Source organism: Globicephala melas, chromosome 2 (assembly GCF_963455315.2).
Source record: "Globicephala melas chromosome 2, mGloMel1.2, whole genome shotgun sequence".
NCBI classification, from domain to species: Eukaryota; Metazoa; Chordata; class Mammalia; order Artiodactyla; family Delphinidae; genus Globicephala; species Globicephala melas.
In genome coordinates, this window is record NC_083315.2 from 140955166 (window position 1) to 140979853 (window position 24688).

Genomic DNA, 24688 nt, shown 5'->3' on the forward strand with positions numbered 1-24688 from the left:
GCAGGGGACAAGGGTTCAATCCCTGGTCTGGGAGGATCCCACATGCAGAGCAAGCCTATGCGCCACAACTACTGAGCCTGCACACCACAACTACTGAAGCCTGTGCACCTAGAGCCCGTGCTCCGCAGCAAGAGAAGCCACTGCAATGAGAAGCCCACACACTGCAACAAAGAGTAGGCCCCGCTCGCCGCAGCTAGAGAAAAACCAACACAGCCAAAAATAAATTAATTAAAATTAAATAAAGTTGCTGGAATAATTATGACACATTTAAAAGTGGATCAAGAGAGAACTGCATAGACCAGCCCCATCCAGTAGAAATATAATTTGTGTAATTTTCAATTTTCTGGTAGCCAGATTAAAGAAAGGAAACAGGTGAAATTAATTTTAATAATATTTTAGCACAATTATTTCAACATGTATCAATATAAAAATTACTAATGAAATAGTTTACCTTGTTTATACTGTCTTCCAAATCTAGTGTGCAGGAGGTACTTACAACACATCTCAGTTCAGTCTGCCACATTAAAAGTGCGTCATAGGGCTTCCCTGGTGGCGCAGTAGTTGAGAGTCCACCTGCCGATGCAGGGGACACGGGTTCGTGCCCCGGTCTGGGAAGATCCCACATGCCGCGGAGCAGCCGGACCCGCGAGCCATGGCCGCTGAGCCTGCGCGTCCGGAGCCTGTGCTCCGCATGGGAGAGGCCACAGCAGTGAGAGGCCTGCATACCGCAAAAAAAAAAAAAAAAAAAAGTGCTTCATAGCCACACGTGGCTACTGGCTACTGTATTAAAAAGGTGCTGAGCCCAGGGTAGGAACTGAGTCTAGTCCTGGCTGACTACTGAGTGATTTTGTTACCCTAGACAAGACCTTTAACCACTGTTTCCTTGGTTTCCTCATCTGAAAAGGAAGACACATAGAGAGATAGAAACACGTTTCCCATTGCTTTGTCCTCCAGAGGACTCTGGAATGGTCATTTATTATTAACATTTTGTGTTTTCACGAGATTCTCTGCAGAACTGTAAGTGCCTCTTACCAAACACTTCATTTATTGCTTGTTCCCCTGCCAAGATCTGAACTATCACTCCCACTGCCCTAAGAAATGGTACGGAAAGGTACCCAAATTGTAATTTCAGCTTTATATATGGAGTAAGCTGAAGCAGCAAAAAACAATTCCCTTTCTTGTGTATTGCGACTTGGCTTTCTGTCAGCCTAGACTCAGGAAGGCGCCTATTGGAACTTTGCTCGGTCCAAGATCCCTTTCCCTTTCCTCTCTCTCGGAAGGTTTCTAAAGTCCTACCCTTTGCCGTCGGTTGTTGTCTGGGAGACCAGACCCAGCCCTAACAATAGTTGCTAAGGGGCGGAGACTTGGAATTAGCTCAAGACCCAACACTCCAGGGTGAGTACTCTGGGCGCATGCGGCGACTTTCTCTGAGCTCTCGCGAGGTTTCCTCTTCCCGGAAGAAGCGGAGGAACTTCCCCGTTCACTGCGTCGCGATGTGTGGGGACTGTGTGGAGAAGGAATATCCCAACCGGGTGAGCGAGTGGGCGCCGAGAACTTCCCTCTCCTTTGGCCCATGGCCGCCCCTGAGGCTTCTCATATCCCCGGCCGGCCTTCATGGGAGGCCGGGCGCGGGGCGGACTCAGCCGCTCCGCCCCATCCAGTGACGCGGCAGCTGTATGTAGGCACTTGACAGCGGGGATGGCCTGCAGCCGTCGGTTCCTGCTGATCCCCGCTCTGGCGACTGATAGCAGCCGTCACCCCATTTCTCTTGAGCTCCAAGGGGAAAACAAATGAAACCCTACCACCACCAGCAACCCAGTCGACAACAGAGGGACACCCCCATCTCTACCCTGGTCTCATCCTCAAGCTTCATTTGATAACGTTCAGTGCTCTTCCTGAATTCTAGCGCTGGAAGGGACCTCTTAGGTCATCTATTCTAACCCAATTTTGCAGATGAAACTAATGCCTAGAGAGGGGAAATCACTTGGCGAAGTGCACATTCTAGTTTGTGTGAGAGCCAAGACTAGAACTCAGGTTTCCAGGCTGTTACTTTCTTTTAAATCTCTGTTCCTTTCAAGCTCAGGAGATTGAGAAGTTTGTTTACTCTCATTCATTCAAGGTATACTTACTGAACGTTTGTATGCATGTAACTAGATTACTTTGCCAGGCCAGAAAGGGATACCCAAGAAGAAATAAAAGGCAGCTTCCGTGCTGCCAAAGAGCTTACATTTTACGGGAGCACGTGATTAACAAAAAATGACTAGTACGGTCCATTAATGCTATTCCGGTTTAGAGAAAGGGGAGAGCAATAGAGGATAGCGCTGTTCTCCCAACAGAAAGGTGGACTTCAGTTGGGACTTGAAGGATAGGTGTGACTAGGGTAGAAGAGGAAAGGAGGAGCTGATGCTGGGGGAAAATAACAAGAACAAGGATTCTCATATTGGTTGGGAGGTAGAAAATCTTTGTAGTTGGTCCTGTCTCTTAATATTTTGAATAATAGTCTTTTGGGAAGGTTTTATAACAACATGAGCACTCATGGTACAACCTCTTTGAAAAAGGTCTAGCATTATCAGAAAAAAGAAAAAAAAGTTAAAGATATGCCTGCTGAATGACCCAGCAGTTCCCATTTTAGACAGATAAATGCATGTGCCTAGTGTGTTCCTGGAGACTGGTATAAGAATGTTCATAACAGCATTGTTTGTGGTAGTAGACTGGAAAAATGTGATATAGCCATAGAATGGAACACCATGAGTGAATGAGTAATGAAAGTGAATGGAGCAGTGGCACTCAACTGGGAGTGGTTTTGCCTCCCAAGGGACATTTGACAATATCTGGAGGCATTTTTGCTTGTCACACTGGGGTACTACTGATATTTAATAGGTAGAGGCATTATGCTGTACTTTATGTTTCACATTTCTGTGTTGTGTTCTTTTTCATACTTTTTTTTAAGTTTAAAAAGATTTTTGTGAATGCAGTAACAAAAACTGCACATTATAGGCACCATGAGGGAGATGTTTGCTGTGGATAGTGTTAAAGATATTAGGTTGGGGAATTCCCTGGCTCCATGCTTCCACTGCTGGGGTAACAGGTTTGATCCCAGGTCGGAGAACTAGGATCCCACATGCTGCGGTGTGGCCAAAAAAAAAAAAAAGATGTTAGGTTGGATTTTTAAGAGTTGAGCTAATCAAAAGACAAATTATATTGAGAAGTTTAGGCATTGGGCAACTATACAAAAAAATTGAATAGGGAAATGATTCTGAAATCTGCTATTTAGGAAAGTGAATCTTATGGTTGTATGTTAAGATGATGGGATGGGGGGAAATGTAAAAGGACAGCCCTACAGAGCATTTGGGGAACCAAATAGCAACAGTAGTATAGGCATGAGATGATGAAGACCTCATTTATTGATTGATTGATTGCTGCGTTGGGTTTTTGTTGCTCTGCAGGGGCTTTTTCTAGTTGCGTCTTACGTCGAGCAGGGACTAGTCTTCCTTGCGGTGTGCGGGCTTCTCATTAGGGTGGCTTGTGTTACGGAGCAGGGGCTCTAGGAGCGTGGGCTTCAGTAGTTGCAGCACGCGGGCTCAGTAGCTGTGGCTCAAGGGCTCTAGAGCGCAGGCTCAATGGTTGTGGCATGTGGAATCTTCCCGGACCAGGGCTTGAACCCGTGTCCCTTGCATTGGCAGGCGGATTCTTAACCACTGCACCACTAGGGAAGTACAAGTCCTCATTTCAAAGAAAGAATTAACAGGATTCAACCAATTTAATGTAGGAAGGAAGAAAAGAAGAGCTGACGATGATCTAAGGGTTTTCAATCTAGGCAGCTGGGAAATTTGGAAGTATTACAGAAATTGGAGCCATCTGGGAGGGAGGGAGAACCAAAATTGGGGGAGCAAATGATCAGATTTTTTTTTTATCATGTTTAATCCGAGGTTGAGAGTGTAACATCCCAGGAGTCAAGTGAAAATATAGGATGGCAGTTTGGGTAAGAGATTCAAACAGATGAATCAGCCAAATAAAGGAGTCAAAATAGAAATAATTTGTTCTCTTAGGAAAAGAATGTACAGAATCAACCAGAATCAAGAACTGAGCTTCAGGGAATAAATTAATTTAGGAAATGAAAATAGAAGTATAGGAAGAAGAGTAGAGAAAAGCACTGAGGTGACTGGAAAACCAGGAAAGTACCTGAAGCAGTTTTCTCTGATTTTATTCTGTTCTCAAAGAAATAAAGGGCTGTCATGAGGAAGAATTGAGCTTTTCTTTGAAATTTCAGAAGGCAGATTTAGAAATAATTAGTGGGTGGATGTTAGGGAGTTGTAGGCTTTGAATCCGAATAAAGAATTTTCTAACAGGTTTTTTTTTTTTTTAATAGAATGGGTAACCTTAGAGGAATTGAACTCTCTTCCTGTTGTTCCGTAGAGACTAAATGACTACTTGAAATCTCAAGGATCCTTCCAACTCTGGGATTTTTTTAAGTCATGAGATATTTTTAAGGGCGGTAAGAGCAGAAGCCACTCTACTTAAGCCTAGCAAAGGAAAAGGTACTCAGGTGGTGGTAGCAAGTATAGTCCACTCGTTCAGAAAGTTTGGCAGAGGAACATAATGGATTAGCATGTTGGGTAGGTCTAAATGCAGAATGAGGAGGTAATAAATGTTTGATTATTTATCTTTGGTTTCATAAAATTTCTGGAGTTTTGTGGTGGATGTTTACCACAGGCTAGAAAATTTCTAACAGAGCTCTGGCCCACTTGCTTGTAAAATTACGCCAAGAACTTGAACTCAAGCATGAATCAGATTGAAAATGAACCATACTAATTTTCTGAACTCAAATTTTTTTACTCAACTGTGAACCAAACTTTTTTTTCATTCAGAAAAGCATTTAGCAAACCAGTTGGAACTAGAACTCTACTGCGTTTTCTAAAATAACTGATCAGGCCCAAAATTGTAATAAAACATTTCCACATCAAACTGGAAATGAAACCTATATTTCATATAGTTCAAGTTTCAGCTTTAAAAGTATTAGTAATTCAGCAGCAATACAGAAATATAGCTTAAATTTAGGTTAATCAGAAGGACGTAATCAGTGTAAATTAGTTATGTTTAAATTAGAAATTATGTTTTATATACCTCACTTAAAATTAAACTACAAAAGTTCACGTACTCAAATTGTTGCTTAGCATTAAACCATATTTAATTAAATGCTGAGTCTGATATATAATTGGTAAAACAATTGTATGGAAATGGATGCTTTAAAATGATGCATTTTAAAATGACTGTATTAAAAGAAAAAATCTGGAATCAATAACCTAACTTTCCACTTTAAGTCAGTAAAAAAGACAAGAGCAGACTAAACCCAAAGCGTGCAGAAGAAAGGAAATAATAAAGACTAGAGTAGAAATTATGAAATAGGAAATAGAAAAACAATAGAGAAAATTAGCAAAACTAGAATTTGGTTCTTTAAGAACTGTATTTTCTATTTTCAATTTTAAGTACTCCCTGACAAAACGTATGCACTGTTAAGTTATACCATCTGAAATAATAGTTTTTTGGAAGAAGCAAATTAGCCCAATCATTGTCAGTATAGTTGCGGATTTCTCAAATTTGTAAGTTTATCATAATATACTTTCATACTAATTATCATCATAGTATTCAACCATTTCTTTTTTTTTTTAATAAATTTATTTAGTTATTTATTTATTTTTGGCTGCATTGGATCCTCGTCGCTGTGCGCGGGCTTTCTCTAGTTGCAGCGAGTGGGGGCTACTCTTCGTTGCGGTACGCGGCTTCTCATTGCGGTGACTTCTCGTTGTGGAGAACGGGCTCTAGGCATGCAGGCTTCAGTAGTTGTGGCACACGGGCTTAGTTGCTCCGCGGCATGTGGGATCTTCCTGGACCAGGGTTTGAACTCGTGTCCCCTGCATTGGCAGACGGATTCTTAACCACTGAACTACCAGGGAAGTCCCTCAACCATTTCTTCTTGCACATTTGTATACCTTTATAGATCCTCAACCAGGATTTAGCTGAATCACATTTTCTAAGGATATTTAATGTTTGTCTTTTTTCCTGTCTTCTCGAAACTGTTATAGTTTACTGTTATTACTGTGGAATTGATTTAGATTTTTTTCTTCTTTTTCCTCCCATTGTGAGAGCCTCAGAAGCTTCTCTGAATATTGTATGCTTTAATTTACTTTCCCAAATTTGGACATTAATAATCTTGTTTCATCTAATAAAAGAATCATGCCTCACTGATGAAGGTTATTCTCACGTTCAAATGACCAAGTCCCTTAGAGAAAGCCCCATCAGTTTCTTATTTACTGTACTTGCATTTGCCATTTCAAGAATTTATTTCCCTACCTCACAACTGATACATAGATCCCTTTTCTCTTCCCTCAGTGTTTAGAGTTTACATTCTGCCTGCTTATATAGTCAGATTACAGAGGTTAGACCATATTGTATAAGGTACCTGTGTTTATGTGTGCAGTTCTGTTCAGAGTTCTGTTTATTTGAAAATGGTATTTAGATCTTTATTCTTTTAAGACTTTTTAAAAAATTACTTAATATCTTGGAGTCTTTGTCAGTCAGCTTTTATAGATTCAAGGCAGTCCCAGTTCAAACCCCAGCAGGAGGGGCTTCCCTGGTGGTGCAGTGGTTAAGAATCCGCCTGCCAATGCAGGCGACATGGGTTCAAGCCCTGGTCCAGGGAGATCCCACATGCCGCAGAGCAACTAAGCCCATGTGCCACAACTACTGAGCCTGTGCTCTGGAGCCTGTGAGCCACAACTACTGAGCCTGCGTGCCACAGCTACTGAAGCCTGCGCACCTAGAGCTCGTGCTCTGCAACAAGAGAAGCCACCGCAACGAAGAGTAGCCCACGCGCCGCAACGAAGAGCCCACGCGCAGCAACGAAGACCCAGTGCAGCCAAAAATAGACAAATAAATTACAAAAAACAAAAACAAAAAACAAACCCAGCAGGCTTTTTTGTAAAAGTTATAAGCTGATTCTAAAATTTATATGGAAATGAAAAGAACCTAGACTAGCCAAATTATAGGACATAAACTACCTAATTTAAAAACTTACTATAAAGCTACAATAATCAAAAGAGTGTGAGATCAGTGCAAAAGATAGACATATAAATCAAGGGAAAAGAATAGTCAAAAGTAGACCCACATATATAGGATGATTTGAGTTTTCCACGGAGTTGCCAATGTAATGCAATGGGGAAAGGATAGTCTTTTCAACAAATGTTGATGGAACAACTGGATATTCATATAGAAATAAATGAAACTTGATCCTTACCTCAGACCATATATAAAAGTTATTTCAAAATGGATCAAAAACCTAAACCTACCAGCTAAAACTATAAAATTTCTAGAAGAAAACAAAGGAGAAAATCTTTGCAATCTTGGGGTAGGCAAGATGTTTTAGAATACAAGCACAAACAATGAAAGAAATTTAATAAACTGGACTTCATAAAAATCAAAACTGTTTGTTCTTCAAGAGACACCATTTAAAAAATGGCAAACCAGGGCTTCCCTGGTGGCGCAGTGGTTGGGAGTCCGCCTGCCGGTGCAGGGTACATGGGTTCGAGTCCTCGTCTGGGAAGATCCCACATGCCGCAGAACAGTTAAGCCTGTGCACCATATTTGTAATACATATATCTGACAAAGGGTTTGTATCTAAGATACATGAAGAACTTTTATAACTCAATAAGAGGATAAACAATTTAACTTTTCAAAAAATGGGCAAAAGACTTGAATAGATATTTCACAAAATAAGATATATTAATAAGCACCATGAAAAGATGCTCAACATCACTAGTCATCAGGGAAATATAAATTAAAACTAAAATGAGACACCACTTTACATCATTAGAATGGCTAAAATAAAAAAGACATAATACCTAGTGTTGATGAGAATGTGGGAAATCTGGAACTCACACATTGCTGGTGGGAATAGAAAATGGAAACTAATTGGCAGTTTCTTATAAAGTTTATATATATACCATATTTTTACTGTATGACTCAGCAATTCCACTTCTAGATATTTACTCAAGAGAAAGGCATATGTCTACACAAGACTTATACATGAATCTTCATAGCTACTTTATTCATAACAACCAAAAACTGGGAAGAACCCAAATGTCTATCAACAGATCGATCCATGCAATGGGATACTACTTGGCATTAAAAAAGCAATGAACTACCAATACATACAACAACATAGATAATTAACGTGGACATCATTTTAGGCAAAAGAAGCTGGGTGTAAAAGAGTATACTGTATGATTCTATTTATGTAAAACTTTAGAACAGGCAAAACTAATCTCTGGAGATAGAAATCAGGTCAGTGGGTGCCTGAGGTGAGATAGGGGTTGGAGATAGACTGCAAAGCAGGAAGGACTTCCTGGGAAGACAGAAATTTTTGTATCTTGATTGGGGTAGTGATTACATTGGTATATACATTTGTTAAAATTCTTTCATGTATACCCTTACAATGTGTGGATTTTATTGTGTGTAAATTATACCTCAGTAAAGTTTATTTTTTAAAAAAATCAAAGCACTTGTTCTTAATAGCTGGAAATTTATACTTTAATCCCAAGGCTTTTTTTCCCTTTTAGTAGTTATGTTGATGTGCCTATGTTTTAGTATCTCCAAACTGCATAGTTAGTTTGATTTCCCCCCACCAGAGTTAACCTCTTAATACATAGCACTACGAAGGCACTTAGTTAATGGTGGTGCTGGGAATCCAGGAAGGCTCCACTGTGGCATTGGTTAAGATGGGTCTTAAATCCCTCATACTTCATAAGCTCCTTGAAGGTAGAAACGTCTGTGACTCATCCTGCAGTCCTCGGAATCCTCCACCATGCTTTGCACAGTATCAGGCACATAGCTGCATTGGAGAAATGCATTAGTTTGAATGGTTTTTAGTCACATTAACTATTAAAAATACCTCAGTTTTTTTGTTGGTCAGAAATGAGGTTGAACTACTATCAAAAAAAAAAAAAAATAGGGGCTTCCCTGGTGGCGCAGTGGTTGAGGGTCCGCCTGCCGATGCAGGGGACGCGGGTTCGTGCCCCGGTCCGGGAGGATCCCACATGCTGTGGAGCGGCTGGGCCCGTGAGCCATGGCCGCTGGGCCTGCGCGTCCGGAGCCTGTGCTCCGCAACGGGAGAGGCCACAACAGTGAGAGGCCCGCGTACCGCAAAAAAAAAAAAAAAAAAAAAATTGGTAGAGGACCTAAATCGGCATTTTTCCAAAGAAAGGCATGGCCAACAGGCACATGAAAAGATGCTCAACATCACTAATCATCAGGGAAATGCAAATCGCATCACACCTGTCAGAATGGCTATTATCAAAAAGACAACAAATAATAAGTGTTGGTGGGACTTCCCTGGCTGTCCAGTGGTTAAGACTCCATGCTTCCACTGCAGGGGGCATGGGTTCAATCCCTGGTCTGAGAACTAAGATCCCATATGCCGTGTGGTGCGACCAATAAATTAATTAATTAAATTTAATTTAATGCAAGTCTGGCTGATAGAAGCATGGTGGAAGCCTAGATGTGACCCATGCCACTTAAAAAATAAAGTGTTGGCGAGGACGTGAAGAAAAGGAAACCCCAGTACACTGTTGGTGAGAATGTAAATTGGTACAGCCACTATGGAAAACAGTGTGGAGGGTCCTCAAAAAATTAAAAATACAACTACAATATTATCCAGCAGGTCCACTCCTGGGTATATATCTGAAGAAAATGAAAACACTAATTCAAAAAGATATATGCACCCCAGTATTCATAGCAGCATCATTTACAATAACCAAGATGTGGAAGCAACCTAAGTGTCCATCACAGATGAATGGATAAAGAAGATGTAGTATATATACACAATATATATTACTCAGCCATAAAAAGGAATGAAATTTTGCCATTTGCAACAACATGGATGGACCTGGAGAGTACTATGCTTAGCAAAATAAGTCAGAGAAGGACAGATACTGTATGTTTTCACTTATATGTGAAATCTAAAAAATCAAGCAGGGGCTTCCCTGGTGGCCCAGTGGGTAAGACTCCACACTGCCAATACAGGGGGCCCGGGCTCCATGCCTGGTTGGCGATCCCACATACATGCTGCAACTAAGAGTCCACATTGCTGCCGCTAAGAAGCCCACATGCCACAGCTAAAGATCCTGCATGGCGCAATGAAGATCCTATGTGCCTCAACTAAGACCCGGTGCAACCAAAATAAATAAATATTTAAATAAATAAATAAATACTAAAATAGATAAATAAATTTGTTTATTCAAACGAATGAACAAAACAAAACAGAAACTCACAGATTCGTGGAACAAAGTAGTGGTTACCAGAGGGGAGAGAGGTGGGAGGACGTAAAGGAGATGAAGAGGTACAAACTACTAGGTATAAAATGAATAAGTTACAAGGATGTAATGTACAGCAGAAGGAATATAACCCATATTATATAATAACTTTATATGGAGTGTAATCTACAAAAATATTGAATCAGTATGTTGCATGCCTGAAACTAATTATATTTTAAGTCAACTATAATTTTAAAAAAAGAAATAACATTCTGTAATAACCTAAATGGGAAAAGAACTTGAAAAAGAATAGATACATGTATAACTGAATCACTTTGCTGTACACCTGAAACTAACACAACATTGTTAATCAACTATACGCCAATATAAAATAAAAATTAAAAAATAAAGAAATGAGTAGAACTAGGTAGTTTATGAAGTGACTTTAAGTTCTGAACAATTATCAGTAAGCCTTTAGCAAAGACCTCCCTTGAGCCAGGAGTATATGTTGTTTACAGTTTCTTAGTGACAAGTAAAACCCTTTCTCTTTTAAATGCCATGGTGTCAATCTGATGAATTGCGGAACTTACCTTTTCTGCCTGAATCACACATATCCTAGTGACTGACATCTGTAGAGCTGAGAGTTTATTTCTCTTTGTTTATTTTGTGGTATTTTTAAGGCTTGAAAAAATGCTGTTTCAACAGTCAACTGAGCATCACAGTGGATAAGATCATTTTTATCATTGGCTCAGTGTTTCCATTTTGATTGAATTTTCATTCTAGCTTTATAATATGATACCTCATTTAATAGTGTTGGCTATTAGATTTTTCTGATTTTTCCTTTTCACATGTTGTATTAAGACTTCATTAAGTTGTTTCTAAATATCCATTTGCATTTGGTCCTCTTAAACACAGTTGCAGTCCTAAGCGCTAACTCTTCTTCAGTTTTATTTACTATGAATAACACTTCTAGAGGAAAGCTAGTAATTTCAAAAATTACTTGGTGTACACTTCAAGCAAGTAAATTCTGGCCATGTTTTTTGTCTTTAGAGACTGTAAGTCTATTAATCATTTTCACCAAGGATTTTGAAATATAAGAAAATTAAAATCCCCTCAAAAAAGAAAACTAAATTCTGTTTTTCTTATTTTAGGGTAACATCTGCCTGGAGAATGGATCTTTCTTGCTGAACTTTATAGGCTGTGCAGTGTGCAGTAAGCGGGACTTTATGCTGATCACAAACAAATCTTTGAAAGAGGAAGATGGAGAAGAAATAGTTACCTATGATCGTAAGTAGACTTTTTTTCCATCTGAGCCCATTAGCAGGTATCAGCTTTTGGGAGTTAGGTTGCGCAAAGTCGTATGAGGCCTGTTTCACTATCATATTGCAACACAAAATCGCTAGTTAGTTTTTTAAGAGGAAAATGTTGGTAACATCTCATTTATGTAGCATCATCAGATATTCCACATAAATGACTTTTGCAGATAACTGAAGCTTATGATTCAGGCACCAATTTTCTTTTGTTTATCTTTAAAGACTGTGTCTTCTGAAACAAGATATAGGGACTTTTTTTTTAACTTAGGGTCTTCCATGTGAATTTTCACTTTCTACTATAATATAATACAGTGATGTGCTCCAACAGCTATTAAAGTGTTTAGGGCTGTTTGCCCTTATACTAAATGGTTCTGGGATGCTATGGTTTTTTTAGTCTTGTTTCTGCTTTTATAGCTTTTGTCTCTTTTGTTACTGTCAGTTTATAGTTTCTTTCTTTTGCTACTGTAAGTATTAAGTATGCTACCTTCATATGCTATTCCTTATCCTTGATACTAGGAAATCAAATAACTATAATAAAAATAAATAAGTTCTGAGGTTGGCACTAAGAATCTCTACAAGTAAATTAAGTATATGTGCACTTTCGTGCCCAGATCTTATGGCAACTATTTAAATTGTTCACATTTGCTTTTTTGCTTGTCTCCTGATTTTTTGGTATGTTCTGACTATATGAGGATTAAATGTGCAAATAATGATATTTTGAAAGAAAGGTGCGAAAGACACTAAGCCTTTAGAATAGAGTCAGACTGTGGAAAAATGTTCTAAATTAGAAGAATCTTTTTCTTTCCTGTATCATGTACCCCTTTAAACTCTATTTTTTTCCAGGTAGTAGAGGATAGTGGTCAAAAGCAAGGGCTCTGGAGCAAGAAAGCTTGGGTTTGAATTCTGATTCTAACACTTTGTAGCTCAGCTGTGGTCTTCCTAGTTCTTATCCATAGTGTGCCTTTGTTTCCTTATCCCTACAAACATGATAACAGTAGTATCTACCTCATTGGGTTTCTGAGAACATTAAGTGAATAAACAGTTACAAAGTATTTAAAACAGTATCTGGCACACATTAAGCACTCAATGTATCATAGTTATTATTACTGTATTGTTTTTACTAGAGCCTTTTGTTACTGCTAAATTCAGTTTAACATCTAGTGTTAGCTTTTTGTTTATGATTGGTTAGTAGCACAATTTCTATCATTCCTGAGAATAAAAGCTCCTACATAGTTAGAAAGGTCCAGCTAGTTTCAAAAACACACTTACATATCCGTTAATTGATTACCTTAGAGAGCTTTCAATAGGAATGAATATATGCACATTAAGTCTCTGAGTTCAGGCTCTTAATTATATAGTGTTGCTGTGTGACAGAGTCTGGATTTTTTATCAAGGTAGATATTATAATGGGTTTCCTGCTGTGTTAAATATGACAGAGTTAAGATTCTTTCAAAGCAATACCATGCTAAGACTAGAAATTTTACTGTCTTAGGGCACCTTCTAAGACTTAATTAAGTCTTTCTCTGTTTCAGCAGATCTTTGTAGGAATTGTCATCATGTAATAGCCAGGCATGAGTATACGTTCAGTATCATGGATGAATTTCAGGTAAATGTATAAATGTGGGTATGTTATTGCGGGGGGAGGGGAACAATAAGAGTACCCTTGAAAAATCTAGGTATAGTCTTCATAAATGAAGTACTGGTGAATCTTAGAGGAGACCATCCCTGTCTTCCACTTGTGTAAGTTGAGAGACACTTCAGATGTGGGTGGATCTGTTCAAACCTGTCTTCACAACAGTCACAAAGCAAAACACATGCCTTACAAATGATATCTCATTTTGCTTGTAAAGAACAGCACATTGTGGCTTCATATGAGGTTACTATTGTGCCTCTTTTTTCTCTACCCAGTTACATGATTGCACAATTCTTGGCTTTAAGTGTTGGCCTGCCCACTGCCACCATACTTGCTGAGCATGGAAATCATGCTAACGAGATTATCTTTATTTCCCTTATAGACCTGTAGAGTCAAGCAACTCTGTAGTCTCAATTGCAATAGGATATTTTAATATTATTTGATAAGTAAAATGACAAGATAGGTGTATCATGGTTGGAGGAGAGAAGCTGAACCATATAAGGATAGAGAATACGGATGTAGTATAAGGATTAGTCCTTATACAATTCTGAGAGCATGTGAAGAATTCTACAGAATTCTACAGGCTGGTGTAGGCCTGAAGTTGCTGAAGAGTCACAGGTCTAATGACCAGGAAGAAAAGCTGGACAGTGAGGGAGAGCCAAGGGCAAACTGGAAAGCATGAGGACACACTTACCTGTATCTGTCCCTCACTGCCTCCGCTTTCAAGCCCTCAGATTGAGTTACTTATTTAGTGTGAACTACATGTTCATCCAGAGGATATAAATGTGAGGTAAGAGTTTTAACAGGCAAGGGAATTTTTTTTAATCCTTTAAATTTGGGTGGTACTATATAATTAGGGGGAAAAAAATCTTCTACAGCAGAATCTTATAAAATAGTATAACCACTTTCATTCATTCTTATTTCAGTGTGAAAGAAGGCACTTAGTCACCTGTCAGAATCTGGTCTAATATCTTGTGGTCCATCTTAACAACATCCTGACCACATCTCCCCAGGATCAAAAAATTATGCCTCAAAATACTTATATGATAGATGTCACTTACGGCAAAATCGAGATCTCAGTGAATGAATAGTGGCCAAATAGGGGAATGAACATGTCGGGGGCTTAAACAAGCAGCTCTGTCCGTTCATGGGAGGAAGGGAGTGCTTATAGCTATTTTGCAGCAGTTCCTGAAGCTCCTGTGAGCTTTTTAGAGTCTGTAAGCGGATATTGAGATTGCCTGTTTATACCCTAATTGAGCCATTGTGTGTCACTGCCATGAGACCAAAGTCTAGCTGATTTTCCTTTATGATTGAGCACAGCCATTTTCAAAGCTCCCCAGAAGTTCCTTTGGGGTAGGAAGAAGCTAAAGGAAGATGGCTATAGTCACAATGCCTATATAATGTGGAATTCTCTTGGAAAAAACTCTTAAACTAGACTCTCCACTGCCAGTCCTTTCTCTCCCAACATCCACTCCCCCCCCTCCCCCATATTCTATATTCTGCCACCAGCATATTTTTCTTAAAATAATGCTTTCAGACTACCTCATTGGCCTTTCCGTAGTTCACCTTCAGCTACGGTATAATATCCAAGCTCCCCTTCCCGAGGTTCTTGCTGGGCTGGCCAGCCTCCCTTTCCCTCGTTTCTCACTACTCTCCTTTTGCACACCATTCATAGCATTGCCCCAACTTTAGACTCTCTTCCTTCCCTCCTGTAGTAGAGATTTTTATTTCCTCCTCTCTATGGCTACCCCCACTGCATTTCCTCAGAAATCTCATGTTATCTTCTCTCTTCCTAGCATCCTCTTTTCTCTGTGAGATTTAAAGCATTTTTACATTAAATATATTTAGTTCTTCTTTATTTGTTAGAAATAAATTAAAATCCTTTTGTTTCACTCAGCTGCCTCTTTGATTCATCCTCTGATCATCTCTCCTTTTGCTGCTTTCCTTGAGTAGCTCTTTACCCTATTTCCCTTATTTCCCTGTGGTCCTCCTAACAACCTACAAACTGGTTTTCATTTTCACTTTACTAAAACTGTTCTCTCATAGATTTCCTATAAGGTGGCCAAATCCTGGGACCTTGCCTCAGTTCTTCTCTCTCTTAATATCTCTTCTGGATCTGGTTTTGATGACCATTGTCTTTTTTTTTTTTTTTTTGAGGTATGCGTGCCTCTCCCATTGCAGAGCACAGGCTCCGGACGCACAGGCTCAGCGGCCATGGCTCACGGGCCCAGCCGCTCCGCGGCATGTGGGATCTTCCCGGACCGGGGCACGAACCCGTGTCCCCTGCATCGGCAGGCAGACTCTCAACTAGTGCGCCACCAGGGAAGCCCACCATTGTCTTTTTGAAGCATTTCTTCCCCTGGGGTCCATAGATCTAGACTTTTTTCTTTCTTTTTAAATCATTTTGACTGTTCCTTTGCTTACTCTCTGGTTTCCTCTCCTGTTTCTCCCTAACTGCTTTTCCCCTGAGCTTTGGTCTCTGGTCTAGGAACCTTCTCTGTACTCCCGCAGGCATTGAGCACACGCACCCTCGTGCCTGATGAAACCTATCGGATATCTCCCGGATCTCCTTCTTTAACCCTAATGCCCTCCTTTCTTCCTTAGTTTCTCTTGCTTTTGTCTGTCTCCACTGCCACCCCTCGTATCACGGACCATACTGCTGAAACCTAAATTACTGCAGCAGTCCCCACAGTATAGTCGTGCGTACTGCCCTCAAATTAATCTTCTGGAAACACATCATCCTGTCACTCCTCTGCTACTCCATATGCGATGTGCTTGCTCTATTCCATATCACTGTCTTTATTCGTGCTTTTTCCTTGACTTAACGTGTCCCTTTCACTACCTTCAAGCCAACTAAATCTTACCTCTTTCAAGCTGAACTTAAATTCTATCTCCTTCTTATTCTTAATAGTTCAGCCCATACTGCTTTCTCCCTTTACTGAGCTCTTCTTGTACCTACAGCAGGCCCCGACTCCTGTGACTGGCCAGCTGGTAACTTCCATCTTAGTCTGATGACCCCAAGAACTCTTCATACTCAGCTGCTGTGACTTACTTTCCTCAGCCCCACCCCATTCCAGCCCCCATCTTATTCCAGCAGCCATTGAGGTTCAAGATGGGATTCCCACCATTGGTAATATTTTGTTTTGCTTTAAATGTCTTATGGGAAATTTAAACATAATCAAAAGTAGGCAGAATAGTGTATTAATCTCCAATACCCAGCTTCAGTTTGCTTTATTTGTACCTCACCATTTCCACATCTCCCCACAGGATTACTTTGAAGCAAATCCCAAACATATTACTACTTCTGTAAATATTTCAATATGAATCTCTTAAAGATAAGGATTCTGTTTTTAAACAAATTCATTTTTAACAAAACCATTGTTAAACAAAGTAAGATTTTCTGATGGCAAGAGTAGAGGGGAAATAGAGACATAAGTACAGAGTTTAAACAGAAAATAAATTATAAATGATTACAGGTATCTGATATTTTTTATATCACCCTAAAATCCATTAAAAGGACTATATATTTGCCTCAGGAAACAAGAGGGAAACTGTGAGACTGCTCCCTGTTCTTCTGTGGACCAGGGAAGGAGAGGACTAAGGGTCAGAATTAGCAGGTAATAATAGAGGGAAAAGGCCCATGGGACCCTCAGCATAAAACAAGGATCTGATCTTGCCCAAAGGTGATTCCACCCACTCCACCTTTCCTTCCAAATCTCTACCCTCAGGCTTTGCCCAGGTGGAGCCTTTGAAGGTCCCCATGAATGACTGGGGGGAATTCTGATTCTCCTAACTTGGTCAGTTTGGGTGAAGGATGTCCTGATCCAACCATATTCCTGGCATCCCAAGTGAGAATGTGTTCCTGGCATCCCAAGTGAGAATTCTAGACATATTTTCCCACAGAAGCACTGCTATATGTGGTTAGATTCTATAGTACTTGTGCAGTATAAATTTAAAAGACTTCCTGGATTTCCCTGGGAACCTAACTGCCATGTGCAACGTTACCTCTGGGAAACTGCTTCTGAATTCCAAATAATTGACCTACAATGAAATTTGGATTCCAGACTGCCTATAAATGAAAGATTACAGGTGTCATCAGTCTTACTGATTTAACAGCCTTTCCAGATTATACCATGTGTTAGGTTTTTCCTTTCTCCCAAGTTAGACTGTAAGTTTTGCAAGGTCAGACTTTGTCCTTGCCTTCTCTCATGTCTTCCGGCGCACCTGGCACATTGCAGAGCCTTTAGGCACTTAATAAAAACTTGTCAATGGATAGATTGGTTGAAAACTCAAATAGTTGTCTAGCTTCACACATTTTCCCATTTTGACTTTATTACTTTTTTCTTCATTTCCAGTGAGAGGGTGATATCCTACTAGTAATGTCTGGTAGGTGAAAGTAGGATTTGAAAGCAGTAAAACCTTGGAGAAAGTAGATTTTAATTTTGTTTTTGATTCATGAGACTCATATTTGTTTGCTGAGCTATAGCCTGTGTTTCTACTGTTTGTGTAGAATAGACTTTAAAATTAAATGTGGCCTCTGGGGCTTCCCTGGTGGCGCAGTGGTTGAGAGTCCGCCTGCCGATGCAGGGGACACGGGTTCGTGCCCTGGTCCTGGAGGATCCCACGTGCCGCGGAGCGGCTGGGCCTGTGGGCCGTGGCCGCTGGGCCTGCGCGTCTGGAGCCTGTGCTCCGTGGCGGGAGGGGCCACAACGGTGAGAGGCCCATGTACCGCAAAAAAAAAAAAAAAAAAAATTAAATGTGGTCTTTAAGAAACAGTCTTTCCACTACTACAACTAGGTCTCCCTGCTGAACTCTCTAGTAGGAAATGGAAAGGCAGTTGCCTGGTTCTGAGTCTTTGTACTGTAGCCACTGTTTATCTTCGTGACCCTCTCTCTAGTGAGACACCCATGAAACACAAACTGCCTTGACTGATCAATTTCCAGGCTGCCAACAATCTCAAAGTCAGATGTGGAAATACTAATAGATTTAGTATAGATGCTTGTTTTCCTAAAGAAGATAAAAAGCTTTAGAGTAAAAGTTTTGAAAGAAATATGTTTCTGTAGTTTATGACCATATTAAATATTCTAGAAAGGAACAGCTATAAGAACAGGACTTTGCCCTAAGGATTTTTGCCTAAAACAAAATAACTTCTGTCACCAGTCTGGACATTTGTTAAACCCAAGAAACAAAAAGCTCCTTAAATAGATCAAATTCTAGACAACTAGCTATCTAAATATGAGACATGACATACTAATGGATTTAACATAATTGTTTATTTTTTCTGGGGTAGATAAAAATAGCTGTTTGGGTTTGGAAATTTTTTTCCTTTTTTGTTGTTTTAAAAACTCATTTCTGTTGCTTATTAGTGTTGAATATTCTAGAAAGGAACAACTCTAAGAACAGGAATTTGTCCTCAGGGGCCCACACTCAAATTGCTTCATTACTTTAAATAGCAGCACTAAGTAAGCCCAGTATGTGTGTTTCTAAGTCCAGGAAATAGCCATGCATTTCCAAGGTGACATTCTCGTACACATAGTAAATAGAGCGTCAGCATGTATTCAATTTATATAAACAGAGGGCTCTGGAATACACAGACTAAACCTAAGACATTGCTTATAGGTGTTGAAGAAATTGATCTAATGTACAGACACCATATCCATGACAATTTACAGAGAACGGTTTTACCAGAGAAAGTTACGAAGCATCTTTCTCCCAGTTCCTCAAGGTAATTGTGCACTTTATCTTGTTCTAGGAGTATACCATGCTGTGTCTGTTATGTGGTAAAGCTGAAGATACGATCAGTATTCTCCCTGACGACCCCCGACAAATGACTCTGTTATTCTAAGGATCCTTCTGCAGCTCTGTAATCACAATGTGGTGTTGGTTTACAATACAGCAAGCCTGATGGTTTGTCTAACTTAGTTTATAATGGAAATTATTTGCATATTATTTTTTTCTGCTTAGGCTTACCTATTCTCTGAAAGAAAAAGTGGGACTTCCCTGGCTGTCCAGTGGTTAGGACTCGGCGTTTTCACTGCCATGACCCGGGTTCAATCCCTGGTCCGGAAACTAAGATCCCATAAATCAAGTTGCACGGCCAAAAAAAAAAAAAGTTAGAAAGAAAAAGTAATTTAGGGGATTGCTGTTCTCTAGAGCTGAGCTTTTCTGCTAAAGTTCCCAGTGCACATCAGTGCAGCCAGAAAGAAGCACCTTTGTTAGCAGCTATGTGGCTGAAAAATAACTAGGATGGAAAGCACATCTAGTGCCCAGATCTTGGTTCCAGTAAAGGAATTAGGACTCCTTGGGGAAATGACTGAGTCTAGGACTGGGGCAGTAAATACACAGGACGAGCTTGGAGCATCTTGAGCCACAAAAAAGCGAAGTGCTGAAATGAAAAATCCCAATGATTGGGAGTGTGTCAAAGGGACAGAAGAGCCAGCTGAAGGAGCTCCCAGAGACGAAAGTTGGAACAGTTTGAGCAACAAAATAAAGTAGTATTGGATTATAAACCAAAGTATAAATATTCATGAGTCCATACTGATATAAATGAATGACTGAATAAATAAATACATATATTGGAGAGAATAGACAAATCCCCCACGCAGAAAAATTTCAAATAATGTATGTAGATACTCCTCACTCCTTAAGTATGGGTTTGCATAGTGACTTCCTTCCAAAGAGTATAGTATGGAAAGGGGGAAAAGAGACTTTAACTTTTTCTTCACTGAGAAACCTGACAAACACTAGCCTGGTGATCAAGATTATCATCATTGATGATGAGCCACGTTGATAGCATTACTCTTGATATGATGTGATGAGAATGACACTTTGCCTTTGTGGTCTTCCTCCCCAAAACCCGTAACCCCAGTCTAATCATGAGAAAAACTTCAGACAAATCCCAGTTGAGAGAGGAATCCCAATTGAGGAAAATACCTGACCAGTACTCCTCAAAACTGTCAAGGTCATCAAAGACAAGGAAGTCTGAGGAACTCTCACAGCCAAAAAAGAGCATGACTATTAAGTGTAATGTGGTATCCCGGATGAGATCCTGCACAAGAAAAAGAACATTTGGTAAAACTAGGGAAATCTGAATAAAGTGTGGACTTTAATTAATATAAATAGAATGGTTTCAATTACTCCAAAGGGATCTTAGAATATCTTACCTTGCATAGTTGAAAGAATTCTGGCTTGGGTGTCATAAAACCTAGCATTTAGGCCTCTGCCATTTGGTAGCAGTATAACCATTAAGCAAAGTGTTATTCTGGACTTTATTGTCCCCTTTCTATAAAATTGGACTAGTATAAATTGATGTTATACTTCCTTCACAGTATTGTTAGAAGATCCAAATGAATAATGAATATAAAATGCTTAGGAAGGCATATAAAGTTCTAGACAGAATGAGATGGTTTCAGTTAGTTCTTCTCATTATGAAATCAAAACTTAAGGGTCAGGCATTAAAACAGAATTTTTTCCTATTCATATCTCAGACATTCTGAACTGAGTGAGCAAAGTTGTTGACATCAGGGAAAAGCTTTGTTTTGTAACAGGAATAATGATAACAGCTGAGGTTTATTGAGTACTTACTATGTGCCAAGGCCTTTTTAAGCAGTCGTTTAATCCTCATTAACAATTCCATGAGGGTAGGTACTATTGTTAGCCCAGTTTTAGAGCCAGAGAAACTGAGGCACAAAGAAGTAACTTAGTCCAGGTTACATAGTTAGTACAGTGATGCCCTCAGTAATAGTGTTCAGTACACGTGAAGTATCAGAGTCTAGCAAGGTTAGGAAGAGGTTGAGGATATCAATGACAGCACTCTGAAGAATCTAGGCATGTCAGACCAAGATTTATTATTGAGAAAAGTTAAGGCAGCTGTTCCTTAAGGATCAGTTGTTTTATTCCTGGAAAATGCTTTCCACTTTCTGCAAATCTATATCTGACCTGCTGAGGAAATCGTTTGGTGAAATGAATCCAGAAAGCAGAGAAAATGTTTCATTACCTTAAATAGCAGCACTAAGCCCGTTATAGCTTCTGAATTGTCCCTTCATGGAGTTTGCTAATGCTTCCAACTTAGTCATTTGGAGCTCAAGAGTATGATTTTATATGCCCCTCCTGATATCCTCATCTCTTGCAGAATGTGTAATTATCTGGTTTAGACAATATATTACAAAAATTTTAAACATAAGATCCTATCCATATATTTCATTATTAAACCAGCATTGTACTGTGTTTTGCAATACTTTATCATCTTCTAGAATTCTTTTATGGATCTAATAGAATAAAGACCTCTTGAACTCAGTTCTACTGCATCTATATTTCTCTGTTTAAGTAAAGGGGAACCAGGCAAAGGCATTGGTCTTCTTTGCTTCCCTTGCTGAGATACAAGAAGAAGAAGAAATCACCTGTAGGTGTAGTGGGGAACGTGAACTTGTCCTAGCACCTCATTCTTTCTCTACCTGCTCCATGATGTACAGGTCTGGGGTCGACCTGGTTAGGCTCTTGGAGTTCAGAGCTCAGCCTGTTTGCTGTTGTGTTGTTTTAGCTAGCTCTGTCTTCCTCAAATGATCTTGGGTTCTCCCAGTAGTAATTAATTGACATATGATATAGTCTAGGAAGAGCCAGATATGGTTTGTTACTTGGAAGTCATCAGTAATAAGTATACATTCACTGTTCTTTATTTCAGTGTAACAAGAATCCTTTCGGTTTCATTCTTCTGTTTCCTGAGAAAAGCTAACTTACTTGACTGAATTTGAGGCTCTTAGTTTTAAAATGTATGTTTCTTGACTGTAGTACAAGTCTCTATTTGAGATATGCTATGGCTGGGTAGAAAGGAAATCAAGAGACCTGGGTCTGAAATTAGCTTTGCCACCTGCTCATGGTGGGACATTGGGCAAGTCATTCTGTCAGTACCTTGGTTTCTTCAGTGGAAAAACAGACATAATCATGCCCCCTTTACGGAGTTTTAAAATCAAATGATATAATGTAAGTGAAAGTGTCATTAGGTCATACATTGCTGTGGAGAGGCAGCTCAGCAGTCTTAATGCAGAAACTCTGAGACAGAAGGAAGCACTATTGTGTTGTGGTTAATAGTAGAAGCTTTGGAGTCAGACTGACCTGGGTTTAACTTTCAACTCTGCCCCTCACTAGCCCTTTGTCCTTGAAAAGTGTCTTGCTCAGTTACCTTCTCTTTAAATAGAGATGAAAATTCCGCAGGGTCCGTATGAGGATTAAATAACCTAGCATATAGGAAGTACTTAGTGCAGTGTGGGAGTATAGTGTATGGTAGTTTGGATGATGGTTGTGATGGTGATTATAAGAAATCACCAGATTTGAAATCACCAATAAGGGTTTGGCTCAGTGTTCCTTAAACTAAGGAGATGCAACGGTGGGAACATAGTCATGGAAATAATCATCAGTTTCAGTCTATGTATCTTGGCCCCCTAAATCACTTATTCCAAGCCATATTTTTTGTAAGAGCCCTCAGAGGAAAGATTCCCTCTGTCCCTCCTCTAAATCGAGTAGCATTATCTCAGCACTTCTGGGAAGGCTTGTTTATGGGACTTCTCCTTACTTCCTGAATGCCCCTAGGGAAATTTGATTAAAAGATTATGTTTATCTAGGAAAATGGGTGATTATATTAAGCTTTGCCGTGTCTGTTTATGACCATAAGCTGATACTTCTGAGGATGTAAAGGGGACCAACAAGAAGAGGAATAAAGAAAAGGAAACAATTTCTCATTTCTGAAGCAAACAGCATTTCCCTGACCAAGTGAGGAGCCCTCTTCCTAGCATTAAGGCCCTTTCTGACTCTCTCTGCAGAATCCCTTATACTGTAATTCCCATTCCTTTGGGAGTCTCTAAATAATTCTCTCAACTTGAGCCTCCTGGGGAAGACCCAACACATTGTTCTGGCATATCAGGCCCTAAGTTGCCGGTGCCATAATACCAGCATCCAGGATAGCTGACGCTGCTGTTAGACATCATAACAGGCAATAGCACTGTAAAGATGATGAACAAATCATGCTAGCATCCCACATGAATTCTGATTTTATTTCTTCAGGGAAGCAGTTTGTCTCTGCAGTTATTGCTCTAACATCAATGCTTGGTCCTGCCCACAAACCCATACCCCAGCTCTTGGCTCTGACAGTAGGAATCTTGAAGGGCTTGAGTTCTCAAGAGTCAAATTAAGGATGGCCTTAATTTAGCAGAAAGTCTGCAGAAGGATGCCAGGGGATTCCCACTATACCACTCAGGTTACCGTTTTGAAATAAAGCACCATTGATGACATAGCTTTAGTAGAAGGTCAGACAGTAGGGACCCTTAACCTCTATTCCACATTTACTTCTCAAATGATGCAAGTGCTTGGAAAATAGTTACGGGGAACTTCCCTCAGCATTGGGGTTCTCAAGCTGTGTGTCCAGTTTGGAGAACTGTCCCTTCAGGGCTTCAATGAAGAGAAGTAAAATATTCCATCTAGTGATCAAAGAAAGAAGGGCAAAATGAGAAGTTTCCAAGAAGAGGTTTGTGGGACAAAATGAGAGGGCAGTGGCCTGTCAGCTGGTGTCTTTTCTAGAGCATGATAGGACCTTGTCTTGGTGGTGCTTTTGAGTATGCCTGTACTAGGTGAGGAATCTGGGGCACTGTCCTTCAGAGCCATTCGGCAGAACTCTGTTCTCACAGGACAGCTATCGTGTTGGCGGGTTATAAACAGTATGACTGTCTGAAGCGAGGCCCTCTCACATCCCCACCCTCATGGAAGAAGTGAAACCGGGGCTTCCCTGGTGGCGCAGTGGTTGGGAGTCCGCCTGCCGATGCAGGGGACACGGGTTCGTGCCCCGATCTGGGAAGATCCCACATGCCGCGGAGCGGCTGGGCCCGTGAGCCATGGCCGCTGAGCCTGCGCGTCCGCAACGGGAGAGGCCACAACAGTGAGAGGCCCGCGTACCGCAAAAAAAAAAAAAAAAGTGAAACCAGTCATTCATGCCTAAACTTGTCTGTCTTGTTCCTGCATTTGTGAATTTGTGAGTGTGAGAAAGACAACGGTGGAATGTGAACTTTAAAAAGGAGGGAGAGTCAATCTAACAAAGGATCTAAAACAAACGTTACTCCACAAGGTGATCAGGAAATGGGTAAAGTGCTCTTTGTGTTCCCAGCAACTGTACTCTCCACGCCCTTGCTGTCATTAAAGTGGCCTACTAAGTTCAACTTCTTAAGGTGCAGGTAACCTTTAGCCCAGTACCCACAGTGAAAGTGACATCTTCCTGATTGGAATCCTCTAACTTCCCAGTGCTTCCTCCACTTTTCTTCCCCTTTCTTCTCCTTATCACCTCCTTTCCCCAGTTCTGAAGAAGAGCCATAAAGTAATAATACAATTCACACTTCCCGAAACTCCGCCTGCCACCCAGACCGTGACCTGAGCCTGCTTTCCAGACAGTAATT

General features: G+C 40.2%; 1 protein-coding gene across 2 annotated transcripts; it reads left to right on the forward strand.

The window, feature by feature from the left end:
* Positions 1–1405: 1405 nt before the first annotated feature.
* Positions 1406–19379, forward strand: CHURC1 (churchill domain containing 1). 2 transcript variants are annotated; one of them, XM_030855247.2, is made up of 4 exons: positions 1406–1532; positions 11459–11594; positions 13153–13226; positions 19006–19379. In XM_030855247.2, exons 1-4 carry the CDS (start codon positions 1413–1415, stop codon positions 19096–19098), a joined length of 423 nt encoding a protein of 140 aa, XP_030711107.1. In that variant the 5' UTR covers positions 1406–1412; the 3' UTR covers positions 19099–19379. The 2 variants fall into 2 exon arrangements, with proteins under 2 accessions (XP_030711107.1, XP_030711108.1); XM_030855248.2 differs by having other exon boundaries at positions 13156–13226.
* The last annotated feature ends 5309 nt before the right edge of the window (positions 19380–24688 follow it).